Here is a 24,954-nt window from a genome sequence, read left to right as displayed (position 1 = left end):
ATTGGTCTAACTTTGAGCTGAACAGGACACCTTTTATGGTTGTAGCTAAACTGATTTCAGCAAGAACTTCGTTATCGGTGGACCTAGAGATTTGCCCTAATGTAAACGAATCTCGTTAAAGCAAATTTAGTTGCAAGTTGTGGCATTTTGCCAGGGAGTTTTCCAGAATACATAAAAGCAGCACCTAAAGTTCTACACTGAAACAGAAAGAGTTAGGAAAGCGGCTGGAAAACAGATGCCCGGTGCATCTCCCTTGTGCTGAAGCTTCGCTCTGCAGTTTCATTTTGCCAACCAGTTTTAAGATTAACGTTGAATACCAAGAACAATTGGGACATTGTTGCTCTTTACAAATGCATCGGAATGGTGGACCCATTCAAAAAGACTTCACAGCTGCAAAGAAGGTAACTATTAAATCATTTGTTTTGAGCTATCGAGACCAGCTGGAGGCACTGCATAGTAGGAACAGTCAGTAATAATCTGGTTTTCTTCTGTTAATATGCTTGAAAAATACACTTTATATTTTACAAACACAAACAGTTTTATATTTTTAACTCATTTGGCATTGTGTTCTTAGAACAAACTGATAGCCAAAGTGCAAAACAGAGTTATGTGCACATAGATCCATTGCCATCAATGGGCTTCTGTACCCTTAATTCCAGATTATGACCCATTTAATGCAGATGAACTACAATATGTAGGAATGGATCTGGAATTCTGCACTGTATGCAGGGCTAGCAAGAAACAAATAGATCAATTAGATGTAGTTGAATATTTCTTTGAGCTTAAATTGGATTTTTTAAAAAGTGTTATATGGAGTAGTATATTCTATTTAGTATGGTGTGATTTTAAAATTCACAAGTGATTCATAAGTGATAAACAGATAAATAAAAAGAAGCATATTTCCTGAAAAGTATTATTTCCCATCTAACAAGCCACTGTGGATCTCCTGTTTTACTTAGCTAAGTGGCATTAAATGGAGCAGTTATTCTTGGGACTTTCTTTCAAGTCTGCTGGTTATTTTCTTGTGGGGGGTGGGGGGAGGGATTCTTTTACGACCATAAAATATTCCACAAAACATGAGCAAGAGATTTCAGCTGATGCATGCCAGACCTCAGATGTGTTCCAGAGTTATTTGATTGCAAAATTTCTACAGATCATTCTGTAAGCCATAACCTAACATGTCCCAACATTTGATATTATAGAGGATGCAACCAAAATCTTAAGAATGGGTTTATTGGTTTGCTTTTGGTCAGTGGTGTAAATAAGTTATTTATTGAATTTAGGAAAATTTACTGTTTCCTGCACTCTTGGCACATTAGGACAACAAAGTAATATATCTTTGAACCTTGTCTTCACTGGGGTTTTATGGTGAGAAAGTTGGCTTGAGTGTGTTCTGAAGATGTAACCAACCATAGCTCCCCCCACACGCCAAAGAAGACAAGCATTCAAGAAAAAATTAAACAAGACTAAACACTGCTTTTCCTATACTGTCTATCATCATTTAATCATAGCTGTCACAATTTGCTCAACTCTGTGATTTTTTCTTCTAATGATATAAAATGTTAAATAAATAAATAAATAAATAAATAAATAAATAAATAAATAAATAAAGGTGCAATTAAAGTAAGGCCATAAATAGGTATTCAGTTCCCGTGGCTACAGTACAAAACTGAGTTAAATTGATTTCAACTCGCTTAGCATACTTGACTGTGGGCAGGATTGAACAATACAACCAGCTACCCTGCCAAATCACATGGGAAATCCCCAAGATGTTTTCCCCCCTCAGTTTATTGTTCAAATTTTATACCACCTTTCTTAAGTATAAATTCTTAAGTATTAATAATGAACAATTATTTATTCAAACAATGAAACTTCTTGTCTTGCCTAATACATTTCAAGCTTGAGAGAGCTGTTCTTCAGAGGCAATAATATAGTACAATATAATCCTCTGAGCATTGTATCTCACCTCAGCAGAAATATTACATGCACACATCTCCCCACCTGGTGTGTCATCTTGCCAATACATGAACCTGTGGGGGGACAGACTGAAGATCTCATCTGATGAGCATATTCATGTGGGTGAACATAGTCCTTTAGGTATTCCAGTCCCAGCCTGCGTGTGCTAAATCCAGCATTTTGCATTGTGTGACCCTGTGAAGAATTTAAGAAGAAATGTTCACCACAGTGCATCCCTGTTAATAAACTGGCTGCCATATTCTGGATTAGCTGGTGAGCACTTTTCAGAAGTTGTCCCAACTTAGCTCACCGCAGTAAACATACCTCGATGTTACCAAAGTATGGATAACTGTGGCAAGATCATCTCTTTACAGAAGGGGATGCAGCTGACTCATCCAGCAAAACTGGCGAAAGCTCTCCAGATTACCAATGCCATTTGTGTGTTCATAAGCAAGACTGGATCTAATTGCCCCCTCAAACTGGAAACCTGATCTTTATTTAAGGGAGGCGCCCAGGCCAGGGGACATTGGCTCCCATAGAGACCCGCACTGGCCTGCGATGACTGTTGAGGTAGCCCCTTCCTCACCTTCCCAGGAGTACTGAAATACCAACAGCCTGAGACAACATGTTATTAATCTTATGTAATTTCCTTGTTTTAATATTGTAAACCACTTTGTGTGCCTTTATCAAGGCAGAAAGGTGGTATAAAACTGTAACTAACAAACAAACAAATATTTCTCTCTTTATTCATGAACGTGTATAAATGTTCATGACAGGGAAAATTTAGTGGGTGTGGGAACTAGATTTTAGAAATGTTCCCAGTGTTTTATCACAAGTGGTAATAATTTGATTGCCTTTTGAGGAATATTAAATGAAAGTGAGATGAGTGCATTGTAGTTTGAACATTATTGTTAATTGCCCCGTTTGGGCCAACAGTCTTTGTGTTCTTTGATCTGCATGTTTATGTGAGTGACTGGGTTTACTACCAGGAAAGAACATGAAAAGATTGGCCTCTCTCAATTACTTTCTGTGTAATGTTGTTAAACTCTAGGGATGTGCAAATTGATTTGGATACAAATCGATTTGTACCCGAATCTAGCTGATTCGGATGATTCGGAGACAAAACAAATCACCCCTGTGGTCCATTGGCTAGATTCGGGTACAAATCGAATCGCAGCTGATTCGATTCGAATCAATTCAGGTTTGGGGTCTGTCCTATTTTCCCCAGATTCTTAGCTTTCATTTAAAAAAAAAAAAAAAGCTAAGCTCTAGCCCTTATAGAAGTGGAGTCATGGAGTAAAATGTATGGTCACTATTTTTCAAGTGTTTGGATTCGTTGGTGTATAATAACTTTCACTCAATGAATCCTTATGAGGATTCATTACACACTTTCATTTCTTCTATTCATTTTGACTGTCTTTTCAACAGCGCCAATTGTCAACTGCCATGTGCCAACTACACCCCACTCCCACCCACAAGGCAGTGGGGTACTACTCAGTTTAAGTTAAGTGCCTAATGGGCAGAGGCTACCACCCAAATTGCAGAGGAATTGGGCAAAGGGCAGATTTTTGGTGAATTGTTGAAGTTTACACATCTTTAAGGTTTTTCTCCATAGGGAATCATGTAGGTTTCAGCAGCCCCATAACTGCACTTGGGGGGTGCTGAGGTGGCCCAGAGTGAGTGGTGGTGTAGTGAACAGAGGGTGCCAGCCACCCCCATGGGTTTCTAAACCATGGGGTTCAGGGTTCAGGGTTCTGTTGTTTCTGAGGTGTTCTGAGTGTAGATTCTCTGGTAGCAAATGAGATTTTCAATACAAACCATGAATCCACTCTCATTTGCTACCATAGAATATACACTCAGACCACCTCAGAAACAACAAAACCCTGTACCCCATGGGTTAGCAACCCATGGGAGTGGTTGGCACCCTATGTTCACTATACCACCACTCGCTCTGGGCCACCCTAGCACCCCTCAAGTGTACTTATGGGGCTGCTGAAACCTCCATTATACCTTATAGGGAAAAACCTTAAAGATGTGTAAATTTCAACCATTCACCAAAAATCAGCCCTTTGCCCAATCCCTCTGCAATTTGGGTAGTAGGCTCCACCCATTAAGCACTACCACCTCACCACACTCTTCCACCCCAGATCTCGCTTTATGCCCCAAATATGCCCCAAAGACACACATTAAACCTTCAACAATTCACCAAAAACCAGCCTTTTGCCCAATTCCTCTGCAATTTGGATGGTAGCCTCTACCCATTAGGAACTTAACTTAAACTGAGTAGTACCCTACTGCCTTGTGGGCGGGAGTAGGGTGTAGTTGGCACATGGCAGTTGACAGTTGGTGCCGTCAAAAAGACAGTCGAAATGAATAGAAGAAATGAAGGTGTGTAATGAATCCTCATAAGGATTCATTGAGTGAAAGTTATTATACACCAAAGAATCCAAACACTTGAAAAATAGTGACCACACATTTTGCTCCATAACTCCACTTCTATAAGGGCTAGAGTTTACCTTTTTTAAAAAAATGAAAGCTGGGAATCTAATAGAACAGATCCGAAACCCGAATTGATTCAAATAAAATCAGCCATGATTCAGATCCGAATTGAACTGGGGTGATCCGGATGGGTTAGATTTGGATCCAAATTGAATCGGGGCTGTTTTGATTCGGTTACAAATCCTAACACAGAAAATTTGAATTGCACACCCCTAACTCATCAAGAAATGAATCCAGGAGCTTTGTGTGGAAGGGAAATTGTGAATATCTCTGACCTTTTTCGTTCTAGCTAGGGTGATCAGTTGTAAGGGTGGGATTTTAATGGTTGCTTACAACTCAGTTATTAAATGTGCAAGAGCGCTAGCCTCCTTTGCATCTAATCCCAGCAAAAACATATCCCTAAGGGCCAAGATCATTTTGATGTGGAGGAGGTTGGATTGAAAAAATCCATCTGGGTCAACTTTGGGGTATAGCAGATTGGTTGTCTGAGTGATTCTGTGCATGGCATGCTTATGTGGTGATCTTTCTTAAATATAATCACAGTCCGGTATTTCTCCATTTGGAAGGAAGTCTATTGTGATTGCCCAGACAATAGGTGTAATGAAACAGTCCTCTTCGGCACATTTGCTGCTTCCTAATATGTGAATGAGCCAGCATGCCCCTCTTGCATAACACTAGAATGAGGGGGTCATCCCATGCAACTGATTGCCAAGAAATTTAGGACCGATAAAAGGACGTACTTTTTCATACAATGCATAATTAATCTATAGAATTCTCTGACACAAGATGTGGTGACAGCTGACAGCCTGGATGGCTTTAAGAGGGGTTTAGATATATCCATGAAGGACAGGTCTATCAACAGCTACTAGTGTGAGGGCTATAGGCCACCTCCAGCCTCAATGGCAAGATGCCTCTACCAGTTGCAGGGGAGTAACAGCAGGAGAGAGGGTGTGCCCTCAGCTCTGTGAGCTTCCCAGAGACATCTAGTTGGCCACTGCGCAGCCTTGGGCCAGATCCAGCAGTGCTTTTCGTATGTCCTTATGTTCTTAGCATGTTTCCATGGCAACTTTGAGGGGTCAGTTTTTAATTTATAGATAGTAGCTAACAAGCTGTGCAGGAGTATGTCAGCCCAATAATGTTGCTTTTTTGCAATTTGAATTATGGAAAAGTAAGCCCCTTGGAAATAATGAGCTTAATCTTGTAAAGCACTATTTGTGCAAATGTTGAATTTGCCGAACTTCCACAAATGCAATGTTACTAGGCTAGCATCCTCTTGTGCAGTATTTCAGTCACTCTGTATATTATAGGATATCCATAAGCGGGGTTCTCCATCACAGAGGTAACACAAGAGTTCTGTTTGCTTCTACAAATGGAAGGGGAGGCTGAGCAATGGAACCGGGTGAAAACCCAGTGGAAGAAACCGTGGCTGCATCCTCAGTTGCAGCTGCAGGACTCTGAAAGAAACAAAATGCTTTACTAGATTGTGACCTGGCAACTGATGATCTAAGTGACAAGTCCTTCCCTTGCTTTTGCTTTTTTCTATGCCTGTGGAGTCTCACAACAACTTAACCGCCTAGAGACTTCGGTAGTAGGAGGTATACACATTTATAAAATAAAATAAAATAAACAACTTTGCTTGACTTAGCAGGGCCATGTTGCAAAATATTTTGATAATACACATATGCATTGCCTTCTTTTCCTCAGGCACCTTGGACTGATACAAATATTTGTTAAAGTGTATTTCATTTCTTTGGTTTCCACTCCCACCCCATCCCCCAGAATGGAATATAGGAATCTTCTCCTTGGCTTCTTTCTCTGCTGTACCTTGGTTACTGCCAGCTATTCATACATGATATTTGAAGAAAAGCAGGACACAGCTGTAGTAAACAACAATAAACTGAAGCTCCCAGATCTTCCACCTATCTCTATAGTTGGTGAGTAAAATATTGCTGTTTAGTATATTAAGGGCAGAACTGAGAGTAAAATGGCTGCCACTGAAAGCCAAAGCCTCCTCTCTCCTCCTCTCTCCTCCTTTCCCCTTCTCCCCCATCCCCAGTGTGATGCAATGAAATAAAATATATTGCATAATATCATCATCATCTTGGAACCAACAATTACTTGCTGTGACATTTTAAATTATATTTTGTGGACAAAATCTCTCGTATTCGGGATGACTTAGATTCAAACTTCACCATTGTTACAGAGTCTGATGTCAAGGTGTCCAGCAGCTCCTCTTATGTGATGACCCTGCAACAATTTCAGTTTGTGACTCCTGAGGATGTGGACAAGTGGCTCGGAATGGTGCAGCCTACCACCTGCCCTCTTGATCCTTGCCCAGCATGGCTTATACTATATGGCAGGGAGGCTGTTGTAGAGGGCCTGGTAGAGATTATAAATGCTTCTCTGAGGGAGGGCAAGATGCCTCCTTGTCTAAATGAGGCAATCATTAGACTGCTTCTGAAGAAGCCTGCTTTGGATCCCTCAGAGTTAAGCAACTACAGGCCTGTTTCCAACCTTCCATGGCTGGGCAAGGTAATTGGGAAGGTGGTGGCCTCCAAGCTCCAGGTGGTCTTGGAAGAAACTGATTATCTAGACCCATTTCAAACTGGCTTTCAGGAGGGCCTTGGGGTGGAGACTGCCATGGTCAGCCTGGTGGATTATCTCCAATTGGGAATTGACAGAGGGAGTGTGACTCTGTTGTTCCTTTTGGATCCCTCAGTGGCTTTCGATACTATTGACCATAGTATCCTTCTGGAATGTCTGAGGGGATTGGGGTTGGGAGGCACTGCTTCACAGTGGTTTCGCTTCTACCCCACGAGCAGATTCCAGATGGTGCCTCTTGGAGATGGTTATTCTTCAAAATCTGAACTTTCATATGGTGTCCCTCAAGGCTCCATATTGTCTCCGATGTTATTTAACATCTACATGAAACCGCTGGGAGAGATCATCAGGAGATTTGGTGCAAGGTTTTATCAATATGCTGATGACACCCAAATCTATTTCTCCATGTCAACATCATCAGGAGAAGGCATAACCTCCCTAAATGCCTGCCTGGAGGCAGTAATGGGCTGGATGAGGGATAACAAACTGAAGTTGGATCCAGATAAGACGGAGGTACTTATTGTGCAGGGTTAGAACTCAGAAGATGATTTTGATCTGCCAGCTCTGGATGGGGTCATGCTCCCCCAGAAGGAACAGGAACAGTCTGGAGGTATTTCTGGGTCCAAACTTCTCCCTAGTATCCCAGGTTGAGTCAGTAGCCAGAGGTGCTTTTTATCAGCTTTGGCTGATAGGCCAGATGCATGCATTTCTTGAGATGAACGACCTCAAAACGGTGGTCCATATGCTGGTAACCTCTAGGCTAGACTACTGCAATGTGCTCTATGTGGGGCTGCCTTTGTACAGAGTTTGGAAACTGCAGTTGGTCCAGAATGTGGCAGCCAAGTTGGTCTCTGGGTCATCTAGGAGAGACCATATGACTCCTGTGTTGAAAGAACTACACTGGCTGCTGATAGGTTTCCAGGCAAAATACATGTTGTGGTTATTACTTATAAAGCCCTAAACAGATAAAGCCCTGGGTATTTAGGAGAACGTCTTAAAAACATAAGAACAGCCCTGCTGGATCAAGCCCAAGGCGCATCTAGTCTAGCATCCTGTTTCACACAGTGGCCCACCAGATGCCACTGGAAGCCTACAGGCAGGAGTTGAGGGCATGTCCTCTCTCCTGCTGTTACTCCGCTGCAAGTGGCACTCAGAGGTATTCTGCCTTTGAGGCTGGTGGCCTATAGCCTTCCAGCTAGTAGCCGTTGATAGACCTCTCCTCCATGAAGTTATCCAAACCCCTCTTAAAGCCATCCAGGTTGTTGGCTGTCACCACATCTTGTGGCAGAGAATTCCACAAGTTGATTATGTGTGGGTGAAAAAGTACCTCCGTTTGTTGGTCTTAGCTTTCCTGGCAATTAATTTCATGGGATGACCCCTGGTTCTAGTATTATGTGAGAGGGAGAAGAATTTCTCTCTATCCACTTTCTCCACACCATGCATGATTTTATCATGTGTCCCCGCAGTCATCTTTTTTTCTAAACTAAATAACCCCAGGTGTTGTAGCCTTGTCTCATAAGAAAGATGTTCTAGGCCCTCTTCTGCACCTTTTCCAGATCTATAATGTCCTTTTTTAGATATGGTGACCAGAATTGTACACAGTATTCCAGGTGTGGCCACACCATAGTTTTGTATAAGGTCATTATAATATTAGCCATTTTATTTTCAATCCCCTTCCTAATGATCCCTAGCATAATTGGCCTTTTTCACAGCTGCCGCACATTGAGTCAATACTTTCAATGAGCTGTTCACCACGACCCCAGGATCCCTCTTCTGGTCAGTCACAGAAAGCTCAGATCCCATCAACGTATATTTGAAGCTGGAGTTTTTTGTCCCGATGTGTATCACTTTACACTTGCCAACACTGAACAGCATTTGCCATTTTGTTGCCCACTCACCCTGTTTGGAGAGATCTTTTTGGAGCTCCTCGCAATCCGTTTTGGATTTCACTACCCAAAAGAGTTTGGTATCATCTCAAAATTTGGCCACTTCGCTGCTTACTTCTACTTCAAGATCAGTATGAATAAATTAAAAAGCACCAGTCCTAGTACAGATCCCTGGGGTCTTCTTCACCATGAGCCCACTACCCGTTAAGATCATCTGGAGAGGTTCATCTGTGGTTGCCACCAACTTGTTTGGCGGCTACTCAGAGACGGGACTCTGGAATGTGCTCCTGTAGCGGATTTAACCCAGCCTTGGTCTCAAAGCAAGCCCACGTGAGGGGAAGAAAAATGCTGAATCATCCTCTCTCTTGCTTGCCACAAAGGCTGTTCCTTTAAACTTAAACCATTCCTTTAGTAGCTCAATCACTGCCACCACGCCCACTTTTTAACAGAGTTTAATCCCCCCTGGTTTGGGTGAAATTCCAGGGAACTCTCCTTCTCTTTACTATTGGAAAATATACAAAAATCTCCATGTGCGAGCCTACACATGATGATAAAACCTGGTAGAGTTGCTGAGCAATCAAATTTGAGACATGTGTTGCCCCAGAGTAAACCCTTTCCCCAGGCCCCCCCCCCACTTTCTTGAGTTAAAAATTCATTTAAAAGGCTGCTTACGATTTGCAAAGAACCAAAAAAGGAAAAATGAACTTTATTCAAAATACTACAGACAGTTTCCATCTGATGGTTTCTCAGCTTTTTCATTACAGGTAAAAGAAACACTGAGTTGTTGCAAGAATACTTCAGAAAGCACCCTGAGATTATATTGGGGAGGCACACTCTAAAATTGTGGTTACCCAGTTGCATAGAACAAAGATGTAAGAAAATGTAAAAAGCACCTTTGAGAGATTGCAGAGTCTTTTGCAACACCCTAGTTGCACAGTTGGGTGCAGGGTAGTGTTTCTTAGCTGGTTACATTACAGATAAAACAAAAATAGACCAGTTGTAAGGATTTACAAAGCACACAAAAAGGAAAATAAGAAGTCTAATGCCAACTGACTAACAAACTGTTCCCTAGGTTAAACTTTCAGAAGAAAAAGGCCCTGGCTTTCTTCCCCCTTGAACTCACTCCAAACTCCAGGAGAGAATTCAAGCTTCCTGCAATCCTGTCTCTTAAGGATCTGCAGATGTCCTTCCATGAGACAATTCTCCAACTAGCTGTTGACCATGACGCAGCAAAACTCCATTCCTCACTAAGCCTTCCGCCCATCCTCTCTCATCTCCCGCCTAGCTGCTTCTCAACAAAGACACACTTCTCTTCCTGCCTGTTGGCCCTCAAGGCCCCACCCACCATGTACTGAGTGGCTGATTCCTAGCCTGTCAGTCAGGACAGGGTTCACTTCTGGTTACTCTTTAGGGGAGGGGAGGGGAGGGCTGATCATTACAGCTCCCCATTGAAATAAGAGCCTCCCCATCTCTGGCAACTTTTTAAAGGGCACTGGAGACACATTTATTCACCCAGGCTTTTAATTAGATTTATGGTTTTAATTTTTAATGTTAGTTTTAAATGATTTCAATGTTAATGATTTTAATGTTTATTTATTTTATTTATTTATTTATTTATTTTTAAATTTACCCCCCCACCACCTTTTCATAAAGAAAATCCCAAGGTGGCTCACAATAAAATTTAAAAACAAGGTTATTAAAAAGACACATTAAAACATTGAGCTAAAAAATATATATAAACAAATCTGATTTAAAAAAAATAAAAAATTAAAACACAGCATAAAAACAGTACAAAATACAAGAAGAAGCAGCAGAGACAATCATATAAAAGCCTGGGTAAAAAGCCACCATTTGACATGCTTTCTAAAAACTGTGATGGAGACTGAGGAGTGGATACCCACCAGGAGAGCATTCCAAAGTCTGGGGGCAGCAACAGAGAAGGCTCTGTCCCGTGTGCACAACAACCTAGCCTCCCTCATTGTTGGCACCCAGAACAGAACAGATGGCCCCATCAAGCGGGCAGCAACCCTTGGGAGCAGGCGGTCCCTCAAGTATTCCGGTCCCAAACCGTTAAGGGCTTTATAGGTCAAAACCAGCACCTTGAATTGGACCCGGAAACAAACTGGCAGCCAGTGTAGCTCTTTCAGATTTCAGTTTACATGATTTTAATTGTTGAATTGATTTAAATGATTTTAATTGTAAACCGCCCAGAGATGCAAGTTTTTGGCGGTATAAAATAAGTAAAAAAATAAATCATTATCATCCTCAGTTTGCCCATCATAGGAGCAGCAGTCAATGAAATCCAGTAGCAAAAATCAAATTAATAATCAAAACAAAATTGAATTATTAATAATAATAATAATAATAATAATAATAATAATAATAAACAACTCCCTCTGAGCATAATGAGGTTGTATGCCTTTTATTGCATTATACATTCTTGAGCAAACTGGAAGAGAAGTCAGTGGCTGGCTACAATACTAAAGCAATAATGTGAATATTTCAGTTTCTTTCTTCGATGTAGGCTTTAAATCACAGCCAGCGTGGTGTAGTGGTTAGAGTGCTGGACTAGGACCAGGGAGACCCGAGTTCAAATCCCCATTCAGCCATGATACTAGCTGGGTGACTCTGGGCCAGTCACTTCTCTCTCAGCCTAACTTACTTCACAGGGTAGTTGTGAGGAGGAGCCTAAGTATGTAGTACACTGTTCTGGGCTCCTTAGAGGAAGAGCAGGATATATAAATAAAATAAATAAAAATAACAATAAAATAATCAATATCTTAGGGTAAATGAACTATATAAATGTGACAAAATTCATTTTATTCCAACCAAAACCAATACTAGCATTTCTATAATTAAAACAGCTCCTGCTGAAAATATTGTGAGTTCATTCCCATTAGAAAGATAAAAGGAGAAGTACATGTATCATATTTGCTGAGGATTAGGTGGAAATGGAATAGTAGAGCACTCCTGCAAAGAGCAACAGATTATATCAGTTCCTCAAAGGTGCTTCAACCATCTGCTAAATTTCTTCATTCCAGACTCTCAAACTTTCTTCATTCAGACTCTCAAAATTTCTTCATTCCAGACTCCCAAACTTTCTCTGTATCTGTCTCAACTCAAAAGCTGCCTAAAAACTGTTCCTTTTCACTGACCAAACATTTATGCCTGGCTGAGGATGGTGAGAAAATGAGTCATCTTATACTCCAGCCACTTCCATCAGGTGGAGGATGTGTGTCCTCTTACAAGACTCTCATGACTTCCCCTTCCAGAATGGTCTCTCAACCATTAGCTCACCTGAAAAAACATCAACTGCCCTCCTGAAGCAGGGGTGACGCTAGAACAACTAGTTTGGGGGAACGAAGGGGTGCAAAGAATATTATTAAGGGAGCGAGGATTTTGCTATCCTGTACATTAAATACTTGTAAAGATAATTAATGTTGGTTTACTTATCTTATTAAGGTAAATCTTAATAAGGTAAACCATAAATAAGGGACAATAAGCAAATCTGTCTATTACTTTCTTCAAATCAAGATGTTGACATTTTCCCCCCAATACCCATGATAGCCAAGTCCTTTAACTGGTCATTTATCATGAGTTCCTCAGGTAATTTTTCACTTGTCGAAGGCATGAGAATTTTCTTTCACACTTGAACTTTGAACCTTCTGCTCTTCCCAGAGTGGCTCCACCCCCTGAGGGGAATATCTTACAGTGCTCACTCTTCTCCTTCTCCTTCTCATTTTAAATTTTATTGGATTTTACAATAGCTTTTACATTGAAATTACATTCATTTATCTAATCCTATACATAAGTAAATATTGACTTCCAGCTTGCCTATCTGCACGGTTCACAATAACTATACATATAAACCATTGCTATAAAAATTCAAAACATACATACTCCACAATACTACTCGATTTTACCCAATCCAACCTGCTGTTATTACTCTATTTTAAACCCTACTGAAAAGTCCATATTAGAAAAATAAATTATTTAAGTAAAGCAAAAATGCTTCCCAGTCTTCTTTAAAACATTCCAAATTTTCATCTCTTATAAGCACTGTAAGCTTTGCTATCTCAGCATATTCCAAAAATTTTATCAACCAGTCTTCTTTTGAGGGCATTTTAGTGTCTTTCCATTTCTGCACACTCTAGTCTCCCATTCATATGCAACCAGGGCAGAATCTGCTTAGCTAAGGGGACAAGTCATGCTTGCTACTACAAGACCAGCTCTCCTCTCCTGCTGAGTTTACTTGGGCAACTGTTCTGTAGCATACTTAATATACTGTAATCTTTAATCCAGCCCTACCATTGTTTTAAAAGAATAATGAAGACTGAGTAGATCTGTTCAAACCTCTTACCTGTCTTTGTGTTGACAGTCCGAAGCATTACAATCTCACTCATGTCTGTCATCTTTAAGGGGAGCATTAAAAGACACTGGGTAACTTCCCTGGGCTACTCAAACTGAACCCATATGCGATTCACCACATCACAGAGTGATGAGATGAGTCAATAGAAACATCAAGGCTAATTTTATAAAGGCACTTCATAGGCATCCTGGGATTAATAGAAACACATTTGCCATTAGCCATCTGTTCACAAAATAACTACTTGAATCAAATTGAGAGTTCGTAAATTTGGCCTTGGGAAAGCCCAGCATCCAAACAAAATATGGTTTTCATAACTGACCCAGAATAACATAGGAGGAGGAGGAGGAGGAGGAGGAGGAGGAGGAGAAGAAGAAGAAGAAGAAGAAGAAGAAGAAGAAGAAGAAGAAGAAGAAGAAGAAGAAGAATGCAGTCTAGCCAAGTTAAGGATGATTATCAGGCCTCCTAAATGCTTGGGAAGAAATCATAGAATGTTGGAAGTGCCATATTTAGTGGTTTCGGAGAAAGCGCATTTCCACAGGACCACTCCTGACCCCAGTTGTTAAATAAATCTCAGCCATTGCCTTCTCTGTATGACTGAGGCTTCACAGTATTGGAATGGGTTGAAAGCTCCCCAATGAGGCCATATTTATTTATTTATTTGACTTATATACTGCCCAAACTTTCGTCTCTGGTGCTGGGCGGGGGGTACAGGCAATGAACTGCCTCTGTCTACTTCCTCTCAGGCATCAGAAACATCCACAAGAGATGGGCTACCAGGCAAAGTTAACTGGGGGTAACCTGTCTCTTGCTTAACAGATTGTATTTGTTATCACAGTCCCATCTATAACTGATCCTCTTCTTCAGCACGGATGGCTCAGACGAGTTGTCCCCGGCCCCCACTCCCAATTTATGCTTCGGAAATCTAGCATCTGGGACACAGCTTGGCCACCCAGAAATACTCTTGACCCCTTATGTGCCCCCAGTCAGTTTTTCCCCCCTAGTGCCACCACTGCTATTCCGATGTGGCCATTAAGTTCACTTTGGAAAAATGAGAAGTAGACGATAGTTGCTCAAATCAGATGTCTTCATAAACATTGATTGATTGTCATTTCCCAGCATGTATTAGTCCTTGAACTTGCAACACGAAGTATATTACTAAGGTGAAAAGAGGAACAATATGCTCCTATAGCTCAGGCCTACTTCCAAACTTTAGATTATAAATTCCTTGTGGGATGAGGTGGGAGTGGAATCTGCTTTTCTTTCTCCCTTTCTCTCTTTCTCATGCTGTAGATTGCTGTGTCCACTGATGGCCCTTATTCAAGTGCAAATAAATAACCATATAGCATGTTAGGGCAAGGATCAGATGCATATAAGTGAGCTTGCTTTTTTTAGAAGCAAAGTAAGTAGCAAATGAATGGGGAATGATTGGAGGATATAATTGAAAAAGCCTGCAAAAATATATTGTTCCCCTTCTTTCAGCACTGATTAAAGGTTGTCAGAATTACTTGGGGAAAGTTATCCCTCTCCTGGGGATAATCTTCCATTATAGAAAGAATGTGCAGCAAGTCATGGCAACAGTAAAGGCCCAAACAAAGGAGTTCTAGATGGATTTAGGAAGATGAAAAGGCGCAAGGCAAGAACAAATGTCAGTGGCAGTACAGAAATAAGTGCTGATGGAGAGTATCTTTTTCAGGCCATTTCAATTATATCCTTCAGTCAGAGAAAATGATGAATAAGCAGCACAAGGCTTTGTCTAGTCTGCCTTCAAACACAAAGGGATGTTACATGGGACCACATATTAAAGTCATTCACACAACCTTTTGCTGAGCTGGGGAAGGCAGGGGGGAAACAGGATAGCACCTACCTTCCCCACAGACAATCCAGTGGTGATCATAGTCACACAGCTTGTGCGCCCACATGACCAGCGCTGCCACGAGCCACACAGCTTTCTGGAGGCCGGAAAAATGCATACCAGCCTCCAAATATCCCACAATGGCGCTTTCCAGATTAGACCCTGCAACAGGGTCACGGCGGAGCTTGGAAGTGTGCTTCCACACTTCCTGTGTTTTGACACCGCAGTCCCTATGCAGACAGCATTTCCAATGCCTTATTTTGGATTTAATCACTGCGATATAGAGCTAGGATGTCGTATATCCAGCATAAAAAAGGATTTGTTTTTTTGGGTTGTAAGTTTTCACGAGACTGCTCCCCCTACAGGTTTTATGTTTTGAACGTGATTTTCTGGAACGAGGCATTTAGCTGCTTTTGAGCGGCTAATCTGGAAAGTGCCAATGCTCCGTGTGCGATGAGCACAGTGCATTGAGGGATTCCCCCATGAGTCGAGCGCTCTAGGCGTCCAGTTCCATGTCTGCTTGGGCTGCATGCAACCCGCTTGCACCCTTTAACCCAGGTAAAAGGTCAGGTAAAATTCCTGGGCCACCCAGGAAGGCAGCACCAGGATAGGCCTCGATCCCATCACTTCACATGATGTAATGACCTGCCTTGGCTGACTGCCCAGCAGCTGCTAAAACCACTCTTTTAGAGGGGAAGGGAGAGCTGACAGACAGGGACGGAAAGTCAGACAAAGCCAGAAGTCAACACCAGAGAACGGACGAATGGAGAGTCATACACATTGTCAGAAGTCTACACAGGAATTCCACAGGATCAGAGGTAAACACGAAACGGAGTCATACAATAACAAACAGGTCCAGATGTCTAGGTCAAGGTTGCTCACAGTAGGGCTGGTCACCACAGACTTTGTTTCCAGCACAGACCCAGCTTTCAGGCTGCTCTAAATAGGCAGTGTGCCGAGCGCCCCACCCATCACCTTGTCAGGGAGATGCAGCCGGGCCAGAGCTGGGACACCTGTTCCTTCTGGCCAGCCTCTCCAACCTACGGCGTTCCTCCCTCTGAGCCTGTACTCTGGCCAAGTGTCACTGTCTGGGATCTGAGGCAGGCACCTAGACTTCAGTGGCCTCGGAGGCTTCATCAGGAAGAAGGAGGGAAGGAGGTAGAGGGGCCTGCAAGCCTGTCATCTCTGGCTCTGTTGTGTCGACCGGAGTTTCAGCCTGCTCCCCCTTCTCTGGGTCTTCATCTGATTTTAAAGCACAGCATGAGCAGGCAGCAGGAATAGGATGCTGCATTCTTTCCCTCTCCATGTTGCTCCCTCTAAAAAACACTTCTTCCCAGCCCAGCAGCTATTTTTCTCCTGGTGGGGTTTACTTGGAATACCACAAGAATTAAAATTGTTGCAGGGAAGTGGTTTCTGGGAGGACAACACAGGAAGTGGAAGGGTTCATCGCCCTTCTTAGCAGGTGCTTAGAAAAGATGAGAATGAAAGAGACTACAGGCCACTTCGGACAAGCACTGGTTGCAACATGAGAGCACAAAAGTGTCGCGCAGAAAGTGTGCCTGCCCTGACTTCACTGGAGAACATCCCAACACGCTGATTAAGAGCTGCCCCAACAGCAGGTTGAAACATCCTCCAGTGACATCAGCACAGATGCAGTTTCAGTGTGAGAGCCCACTGCTTATGTTGAGCATTTGTCTGAACAGGCCCACACAGTGTCAACAGCTCCATGTCTCTCAGAACATTAGCGAAGCCCTAATATCAGGAGCAAATCACACTTTTCACACCACGACATGTAACAAAGCACATACTGTATTTTTAAAAAAAAAAATGGAAAGGAATGTCTCTGACTTCTCTTCTTTGTTTTCCTTCAAAGATTTGACCAAAACCTCTCTGAAGCTAAGCAGGAAAGAGGCTGAGAAAAAGAAATCTATGAAGGTGAGAGTTTGTCCTCAAGTGCCAGCAAGGCTCAACAGTGAGTTATAGGACTTCCCACTTTTTTACTTCTGCTGTTTATAGGACATATCTACACTACCAGCGTGTATTAACTTTATACCAAAAACTAATATAACTGTTGGGGCTTCCCCAAAGAATCCTCGAAGATGTATTTTGCTGAAGGTGCTGAAAATTCTCCCCTACCCATCACCTCACAGAACCAAAGCCCCCAAGCTTTTTGTGGGGAGAAGCAATGGCTAGCTGACATAGCAGGGTTCATTTTTAAGGGGATTGAAAACTAATATTATAATGCCCTTATACCAGCAGCGGCCGGTGTGGGAGACTCCGGGGCAACGGTGAGAGGCAAATAAGAGGCTTTATTTAAGAGTAAATTAATCAGTGCTTACCTCCACTCTCGCCACACCTGAATGCTGCTTGGAGCAGCAGCATGACACCCAGCACCCCCTGCAGCAGGTGGTCGCTTCCATGGAGCCGATTCTCCACCCGCAGCCAGGTAAGTGGCGAAGGCGATCTACTGCCACAGGGGGTGCTGGGTGGCACACTGCTGCTCTGAGCAGTGTTCAGGTGTGGCGAGAGCGGAGGTAAGCACCAATTAATTTACCGTTAAAGGTGCCTCTCGCTGCCACTCCCCGCCCAGGTGGTGCCCGCACTGGCCACTACAGCCTTATACAAATCTATGGTGCAGCCACATTTGGAATACTGTGTTCAGTTCTGGTCACTCTATCCCTTTATTTATACCCAACCCCTCCAGTACACTACTGCTTGGGGAGGCTCACAGCATTAATCAAATAGATACAATAAAAAGTAAAAATAATAACAAAATTAAAGAAGTTAAAAGAAAAAGCTAAAAATACATTTAAAATTACAAAATGTAGGAGTTTCAAATTAAAAGTTATTCATAAAAAGCTAAAAACTAAAAACTTTTAAATTAGTTTTTAAAAACTTTTAAAACCCCACCAGATACCAGCAGTAGATAAAACATTAAAAAGCCTCTCTAAAAAGATTTTTTTAAAAAAATACTGAAGGAGGGAGCATGACAAAGCTCTTCCGGAAGGGTGTTCCAAAGCTGAGGGTCCACAACCAAAAATGACAGGTCCTGTCTCTAGTCCCCACCAACTGGATCTCTGTTAGTGGTGGTATCTCAAAAAGGACATTATAGAATTGGAAAGGGTACAGAAGAGTACAAACAAGATGATCAGGGCCTAGCACATCTTCCTTATGAGGCAAGGCTACAATATTTGGGGCTTTTTAGTTTAGAAAAAACGCGATTGGGGGAGACATGATAGAGGTCTATAAAATTATGCATGATGTGGAGGGAATCTTTTCTCTCTCACATACAACACCAGAACTAGGAGTCATCCCATGAAGTGGATTGTCAAGAAATTTAGGATGCACAAAAGGAAGCACATTTTCACACAGCACATATTTAACTCTCTGACATGGGATGTGGTGATGGCAACCAGCTTGGGTGGCTTTGAGTGGTGCTTAGACAAATTCATGGATGACAAATAGATCAGTGGCTATTAGTCTTGATAACTATAGGATACCTTCAGGCTGAGAGAGGCAGGATGCCTCTGAATACCAGTTGCAGGGGAGCAACAGCAGGAGAGAATGCATGCCTTCATCTCTTGCCTGTGGGCTTCTCATAGGCATCTGGTTGGCCACTGTGAGAAACAAAATGCTGGACTAGATGGGCCTTGGAACTGATTCAGCAAGACTGTTTTGATGTTGTTATCCATTGATATTAGGGACCCACCAGGGCTGCTTCGCAACTTAAAAGGCATAGAGATGGGGCTGCTGGGAATGACTTAAAACCAGTCCCAGGCAACAGTACAGCACTCCTTCCATTAGAAACAATGGAAAGAAGTCTACAGTCATTCTGCAGCAGCCCTCTCACTATGCTGTCAGAGCTGCGTTTTAAATTGCGTAGCAGCACGGGTGTGTAAATGTATTAGTCAAGAGCTCTTGGGGATGGGGCTGTAGCTGAGCCGTAGAGCATCCTCTTTGCATGTAGAAGGTTCCTGGTTCAGTCCCTGGCATCTCCAGATACGGCTGAGAAAGACTCCTGCCTGAAACCTTGAAGAGCTGCTGCCAGTCAGTATAGAGTAGACGATACTGATCTAGATGGACCAACAGTCTAGTTCAATATAAGGCAGATTCCTACATTCTATGTTCTAATCACCATTTCTTCCTATTTTTTCAAGAATGCTGAATGTTCACCAACAGACATGTACATTAAATTTATTTTTAAAAAACAAAACAAAAAAAACCTCTCTGATGGGACTGTATGCTTGCTATGGTTATACCTGGCCAGGAGGCTTCACAGACAGGGCTCCTACCCCAAATCTCCTTCAGAAGAGAGTGTGTGCATTCACATACCAGCCAAACTTACCCCCAAAGTCCCTTCGAGATCCTTGGACCCACTACACACAAAAATCAGGCTTTGTCTTGTAAATTCTAGCTTATCTCAATGTATTCCTGGGTTTTTAAAATGCTGGTTTTAAGCCACTTTTTTCTGAAAATGCTGGAGCAAATAAGGAGAGGCAATGATGTAGAATCATTAGCATGGTAAGAGGGATACCTCTTTCGAAATGCAGATATAGCTCTTTGGTAATCTCTCTCTCTCTCTTTCTCTCTCTTCCCCCCATTGGCTAGAAGGAAAACACAGAGGCATGCGATGTGAACTTGCAAAAACAAAAACTGAGAGCAGAGGGGAGGGGCTGCTTCCCTCAATGCCACGAGTGTAATTCCAAGTGGCTTCGCTCAACATTTACCCCGCAGCATGTAGCCATGTGCGAATAACTCCCAGGATTTGTTCAGTTTTCATCATGTGTGTTTTTTCCTCCCCAGAAAAAAGCTCAACAAAGAAAGCCTTCCCGACCAAGACCATCACCTCCTCCTAACTGCGTGGCTACTTGGGCAAGTTGCAAACCACCCTCTCAGCCCTGCTGCGACTTCTGTGCCTTCTGTCACTGCCGACTCTTCCAGACAGTCTGCTACTGTCGAATGGGAAACCCAAACTGCTAAAGCAAAACCAACAATGTCACTGGAAGAACTCTGTCTTTCATTAGACTCCTCAGTGTATCTTTTAACCCTGTTTGTCTCATGTGTGTTGCAAAGGAAGCCAAAAGCCTTTGAAGAGAGCTGGCTGCAGGCTTTGGCTCCCTCCAAAAAGGAATGAATTATGGGATATCTCTCACTGAGTTAACACTGTCATAAACAAGACAGTCACTGCCATAACAAGCATGACAGAAAGTGGGAAGAAGGGAGAGAGAGACTGACAGCCTGAAAAGGTATTTACAAGAAAGGTGATGGGAACCAGGCTGCTTGTGAAAAAAATATTTTTCCCTTCAAAAATGGCATATCACCTCACATTACATGTTTGCATGGGCCACTGACAGTGGAAACATGGACCACCAACTGACTACAAAGGGTGATCTACACAGAAGTAGCTGTGTTGATTTGTAGCAACAAAAAGACAATACATGATATGATGCAGGTGAAGGCAAGTTATTGCTCAGTACTTTAGAGTTAGCACTCTTTCCAGGTTAGAGATAAAATATATTGCAACTGGCACAATAAGGTCCTGGAAAACAGTGATTCCTGGCTCAAATGCCATATTTACCTGAATCCAAGACTAATTTCCCCCAAGTTGTTTGATTTTAGGAATTGAGGGGTCATCTTAAATTCAGAGTCCTCTTCCTTTTGGCTCAATACAGGTGAAGCCTGTATTTAACCTGTATTTTTATGGGGTCATCTTAAATTCAGAGTCATCTTCTATGTGGGTAAATACAATAATTATGACCACAATATTTCACTCAGTGTGGGGAACATAGTCATAGTAGTGCCATTGGCACCTATTGGATTGATTGACTGATTGATTGATTGATTGATTGAATGATTGATTACACGCCATCAAGTCGGTGTTGACTCTTAGCGACCACATAGATAGATTCTCTCCAGGATGATCTGTCTTCAACCTGGCCTTTAAGGTCTCTCAGTGGTGCATTCATTGCTGTTGTAACCTACTGGATAGTGCCATTGTTCCACAAGTTTCTCCCTGATGCTATTTGGGCTGTGTTCTCACAATCACAAGGATCCTGGCTAAAAAATTAATCAGGATCAGTGAGCCCCATGAAGCTGATTATGAGAACACAGAATTCCAGGGCCATCCTGGTCAAATAATACTGGCCAACCAGTATTTTAATTAGGATAGATCTAGTTCTCTATCCTAGTTAAATGCTGGTTAACCAGAATGCAGAATTACAGGGTTGTAATTCTGTGGATTCTCACAATCGGCTCTGCGGTGCTCATTGATCCTGATTAATATTTTAGCCAGGATCTTTGTGATTGTGAGAATGCAGTCTTGCAATAACCTCCCTGTGAGAACATCTTTGTGCTTTGTATGAGCAAAGACTGTGTGCTTACTTTCTACAGTGCATAAACATGCTCTTTATAGGAGGGAAAGATAATTTCCCACTGCTGTTCTCCATTTCTAATATAGAGGCTAGCCTCTCCCCTTTCTCTAGTGTGGGGATAGGCAATCTTTGGCATTCCAGTTGTTGCTGAACCACAACTCCTGTCATCCCAGCTATAGTAAATTGTGGCTAGGGAAGATGGAAGTGATAGTTCAACAACAGCTGGAGTGCCAAAGGCTGCTATGCCTACCTCTGCTCTAGTGTGAGGGTGAGGCATTTGCTACAGATGGCCGGTGGTAGAAAAGCATGGAGGAAAGCTGTATCACCACTGCAGGAGAATATCTTTAGTCTGGACACAGTGCAAGATGCCAGTAACATCTACTTTATGCCAAATTGCCAAACTGCCAAAGGAGAAGCAATATAACAGTTTCAGGATCCAGTAGAGGCAGATTCAGGGCCTCCCAGACCTTTGTCATAAGTTAAAAGTATAACTCCCAAAATGGCACAAATCCAGAGACGGTCTTTAAGAATTTCATTATCTTTCGGGTCCACACTACTAATTTACACTAGTTTCAAGTCTATGATAGCTCTCTGTTTAGAACTCTGGGAATTGTAGTATATTAGGAGTTTTCTTGGCATCCTTATAACATACCATGCTCCCCTAAACCCCTCTCAAAATCAAAACCCTATTTTTAAAATGAGAGGGGGCTAGTTCAGATGATCAATGGCCCTGCAGCAGCCCTACAGGTGATAACATCAAGACTGCTGCAAAGTCACTTAAGGACACGCTGGCGCAATCGCAGCACATCCTTTAATCGCTTGTGATAATCCAAATCATCCCTCTGCAGCACGTCTTTGATGATGATGGGATGGGAGCATTTGTGCCAGCAGCCCCAACATCAGTTCTGTTTTAATTGTTATTGGTTTTAATGGTTTCTGTTTTAATTGTAAACCGCCCTGAGCCATTTCAGAAGGGCGGTATAAAAATCGAATGAATGAATAAATAGATAAATAAATAAAATTATGGCATGTAGGACTGCTATAGGGTTGTTGCTCATCTGAACTGGCCCAGGCTCAATCTACATTTTCACTCTCTCCTGTCTTTTTACTTGCTCTTTCTCTGCTATGTATATAGCACTATTCCGTGTACAAAATACTTTACGTTTATGATGGTTTTTATCTTGGGCTGTGCAGGATTGCAAATTCCGGATCCAATCCAAAACTACAGATATCGGTTCCAGGTTCTTTGGAGCCTTCAGAATTACAGTAACAGTTTCAGGATCTGATTTTTTAATTGGCAAAAATCCCCATAGACGTCTATGGGGAAAGGGTTTTTTTCAGTTAGGCAAAAATGGCTAGAAAGGGAGCTCTGAAAGTTGGCACACAAGTAAGGATGGCCAGATTCTGTGTATTTAATTACAAGTGAATCTGATTTTCCATTGTTTTTAAATTAGTTTTTTTAAGTAACCAGGAAATTGTACTCACAGAGAGTCATGGAAGAAAAGTGATGTAACATCGAAGAATCTCAGGGAAAGTGATGTAACATCTGAGAATGTACTGCTTTGTTTTTTAAACTGTAAGTAAAATAACTGGCTAAAAATGCATGGGCAGACAAGCTGGCAGGCAGATAAATGGCAGAAGATGGCTTCCCCCACCACCCCAGCCGTGATAGGGTGGGGCGGATACAGACTCCTGCAGCCATTTTGAACTCTGGAATGCCTCGGAATTCCCCAAACACTCTCAGATGATTCCAGATCGAAACAGGCTTCCCAACTGCAGATCCAGATTATGTCTGATGCCCTCTGGAATGGTCCATATCTAGACCTGATATTGCACAACACTAGTTTTAGCCTTACAATAGCTACACCTATGGAAAGGAAATTAGATTGATAAATAGTGAACAATAGTGCCCAACATCAGTCAGTGATCTGCACGGATAAGTGAGGATTTGAGATCCTGTTATCCAAATCCAAATCCAATTCCTACACCATATTAACCCATTTCTACCATGCACACAAACAACCAGTTCACACATGACATTTTTTTCCCAGTATACATTGCTTGGATACAAATATATCTGCTGCTTTTAACATAGAGAAATATTTTGCACCTTCTTGTATCTGCTATACATGTCTTTAATTCTTTTTTAAATTACAAAATACAATAATGCAGTTATAGAAAGTAAGTCCAATTAAGTTACAATAAAAAGAAGGGGGGACAGAAAAGTTAGGTGAAAAATTAAAGGACAAAATTTTTTGTGGATCCCCACTTGTACTGCTGAGTAGCAGGTGCTGGGGGTAAACACACAATATCCTGCCAAATTTCTGGTTGGTCACCATTGGAAACCAGATGACAGATCCAATCAATCTTTGGTCTGATTCAGCAGGGCTCTTCTTATATTCCTTTGAGGTGGAGGAATTCTGAACTGTACCATATCAAATTGCAGCAGAAGTCATGTTTTGAATGCTATTCCTTTTAATTAGCTTTACATATGTCATAAAGTAGTATATCAGAGTTAACATAGCATAGTGGAATACTCCAGAAATCTACCACTGCATTCTTAGTGATCCAATCGATATGTACCGAGGTCATAAGTGCCCTTCACACAAAACTCCCATGTGCATGGAAGGTGCTTTTCTGTTTTTGTTACAGCTGTGAGGAAGCACACCCATTGTCAAAGGATGTTTGGGGGCCTGGGAAGAACTTGGCAAAGGTCCTAATGACTGCTGGGGCTTCTTTAAGGACAATCATCCTCACACTAAGAACAAACAAAACAAAGAGGCTCAGAAAATATAGATGTACTTTGTGAAGTGGGCCTGGAAATATTGGTTTTTATGCTTTTTCTTTTCTTCTCTTCCTCAAAGGGCTGTACTCAAGACGAAGGCCAGATGTTAACAGTAAGTAAATGGCAGGTCTGTCAATCCATCCCTCTATGAAGTTAGGAGAGAGAGAGAGCCCAGGAGAGAGCCTAAGAAGTGACAGACAGAAACCCAAAGCACTTTCCTCCCCCTCAGTGTCATCTATTGGCAGCCATAAATCTTGCAGTGCTGGATTCCATTAAAGTGCTCATAACTGTTACTTTTAATCAGGCCTACAGGGTTGAGGATCTGTAATTAATTTGCTTATGGAGAAAGACTCAAAAGGGGATGAGAAGAGATTGCAATGCAAGAGAACTTGGTAACATCATTCTTCCAGCAAACTTAACAAAAGCCCAGCTGTGAGGGCCCATCTGCTGTTTATGCTTCTCCGAAAGAAGTAATAAAGTTATTCCACTAAAATGAATAAGGAAATGAGGCAGCTGTACCATTGGTGAGGAAAGTCCAAGGAATGAATGAAGGAAGAGGGCAATGTTTGTTAAGATGAAGGGGAAACAAAACAAAAAACCAAGGATAAAAACCAAAGAGAATAAACAGTGAGTTA

The 24,954-nt window shown here is 42.0% G+C and overlaps 1 protein-coding gene across 1 annotated transcript; it reads left to right on the top strand.

Annotated features, from left to right (window-relative positions):
- The first annotated feature begins 328 nt into the window (after nt 1-328).
- ASIP (agouti signaling protein) lies at nt 329-20,420 on the top strand. The gene is made up of 4 exons (XM_053249555.1): nt 329-401; nt 6,235-6,389; nt 17,037-17,098; nt 19,967-20,420. The coding sequence occupies exons 1-4, from the start codon at nt 361-363 to the stop codon at nt 20,141-20,143; spliced, it is 435 nt and encodes a 144-aa protein (XP_053105530.1). The 5' UTR covers nt 329-360; the 3' UTR covers nt 20,144-20,420.
- The last annotated feature ends 4,534 nt before the right edge of the window (nt 20,421-24,954 follow it).

Source organism: Hemicordylus capensis, chromosome 4, assembly GCF_027244095.1.
Source record: "Hemicordylus capensis ecotype Gifberg chromosome 4, rHemCap1.1.pri, whole genome shotgun sequence".
In the NCBI taxonomy this organism is placed as follows: Eukaryota; Metazoa; Chordata; class Lepidosauria; order Squamata; family Cordylidae; genus Hemicordylus; species Hemicordylus capensis.
The sequence above is the reverse complement of the archived record's forward strand: the minus strand, read 5'-3'. Positions and strand labels throughout refer to the sequence as shown.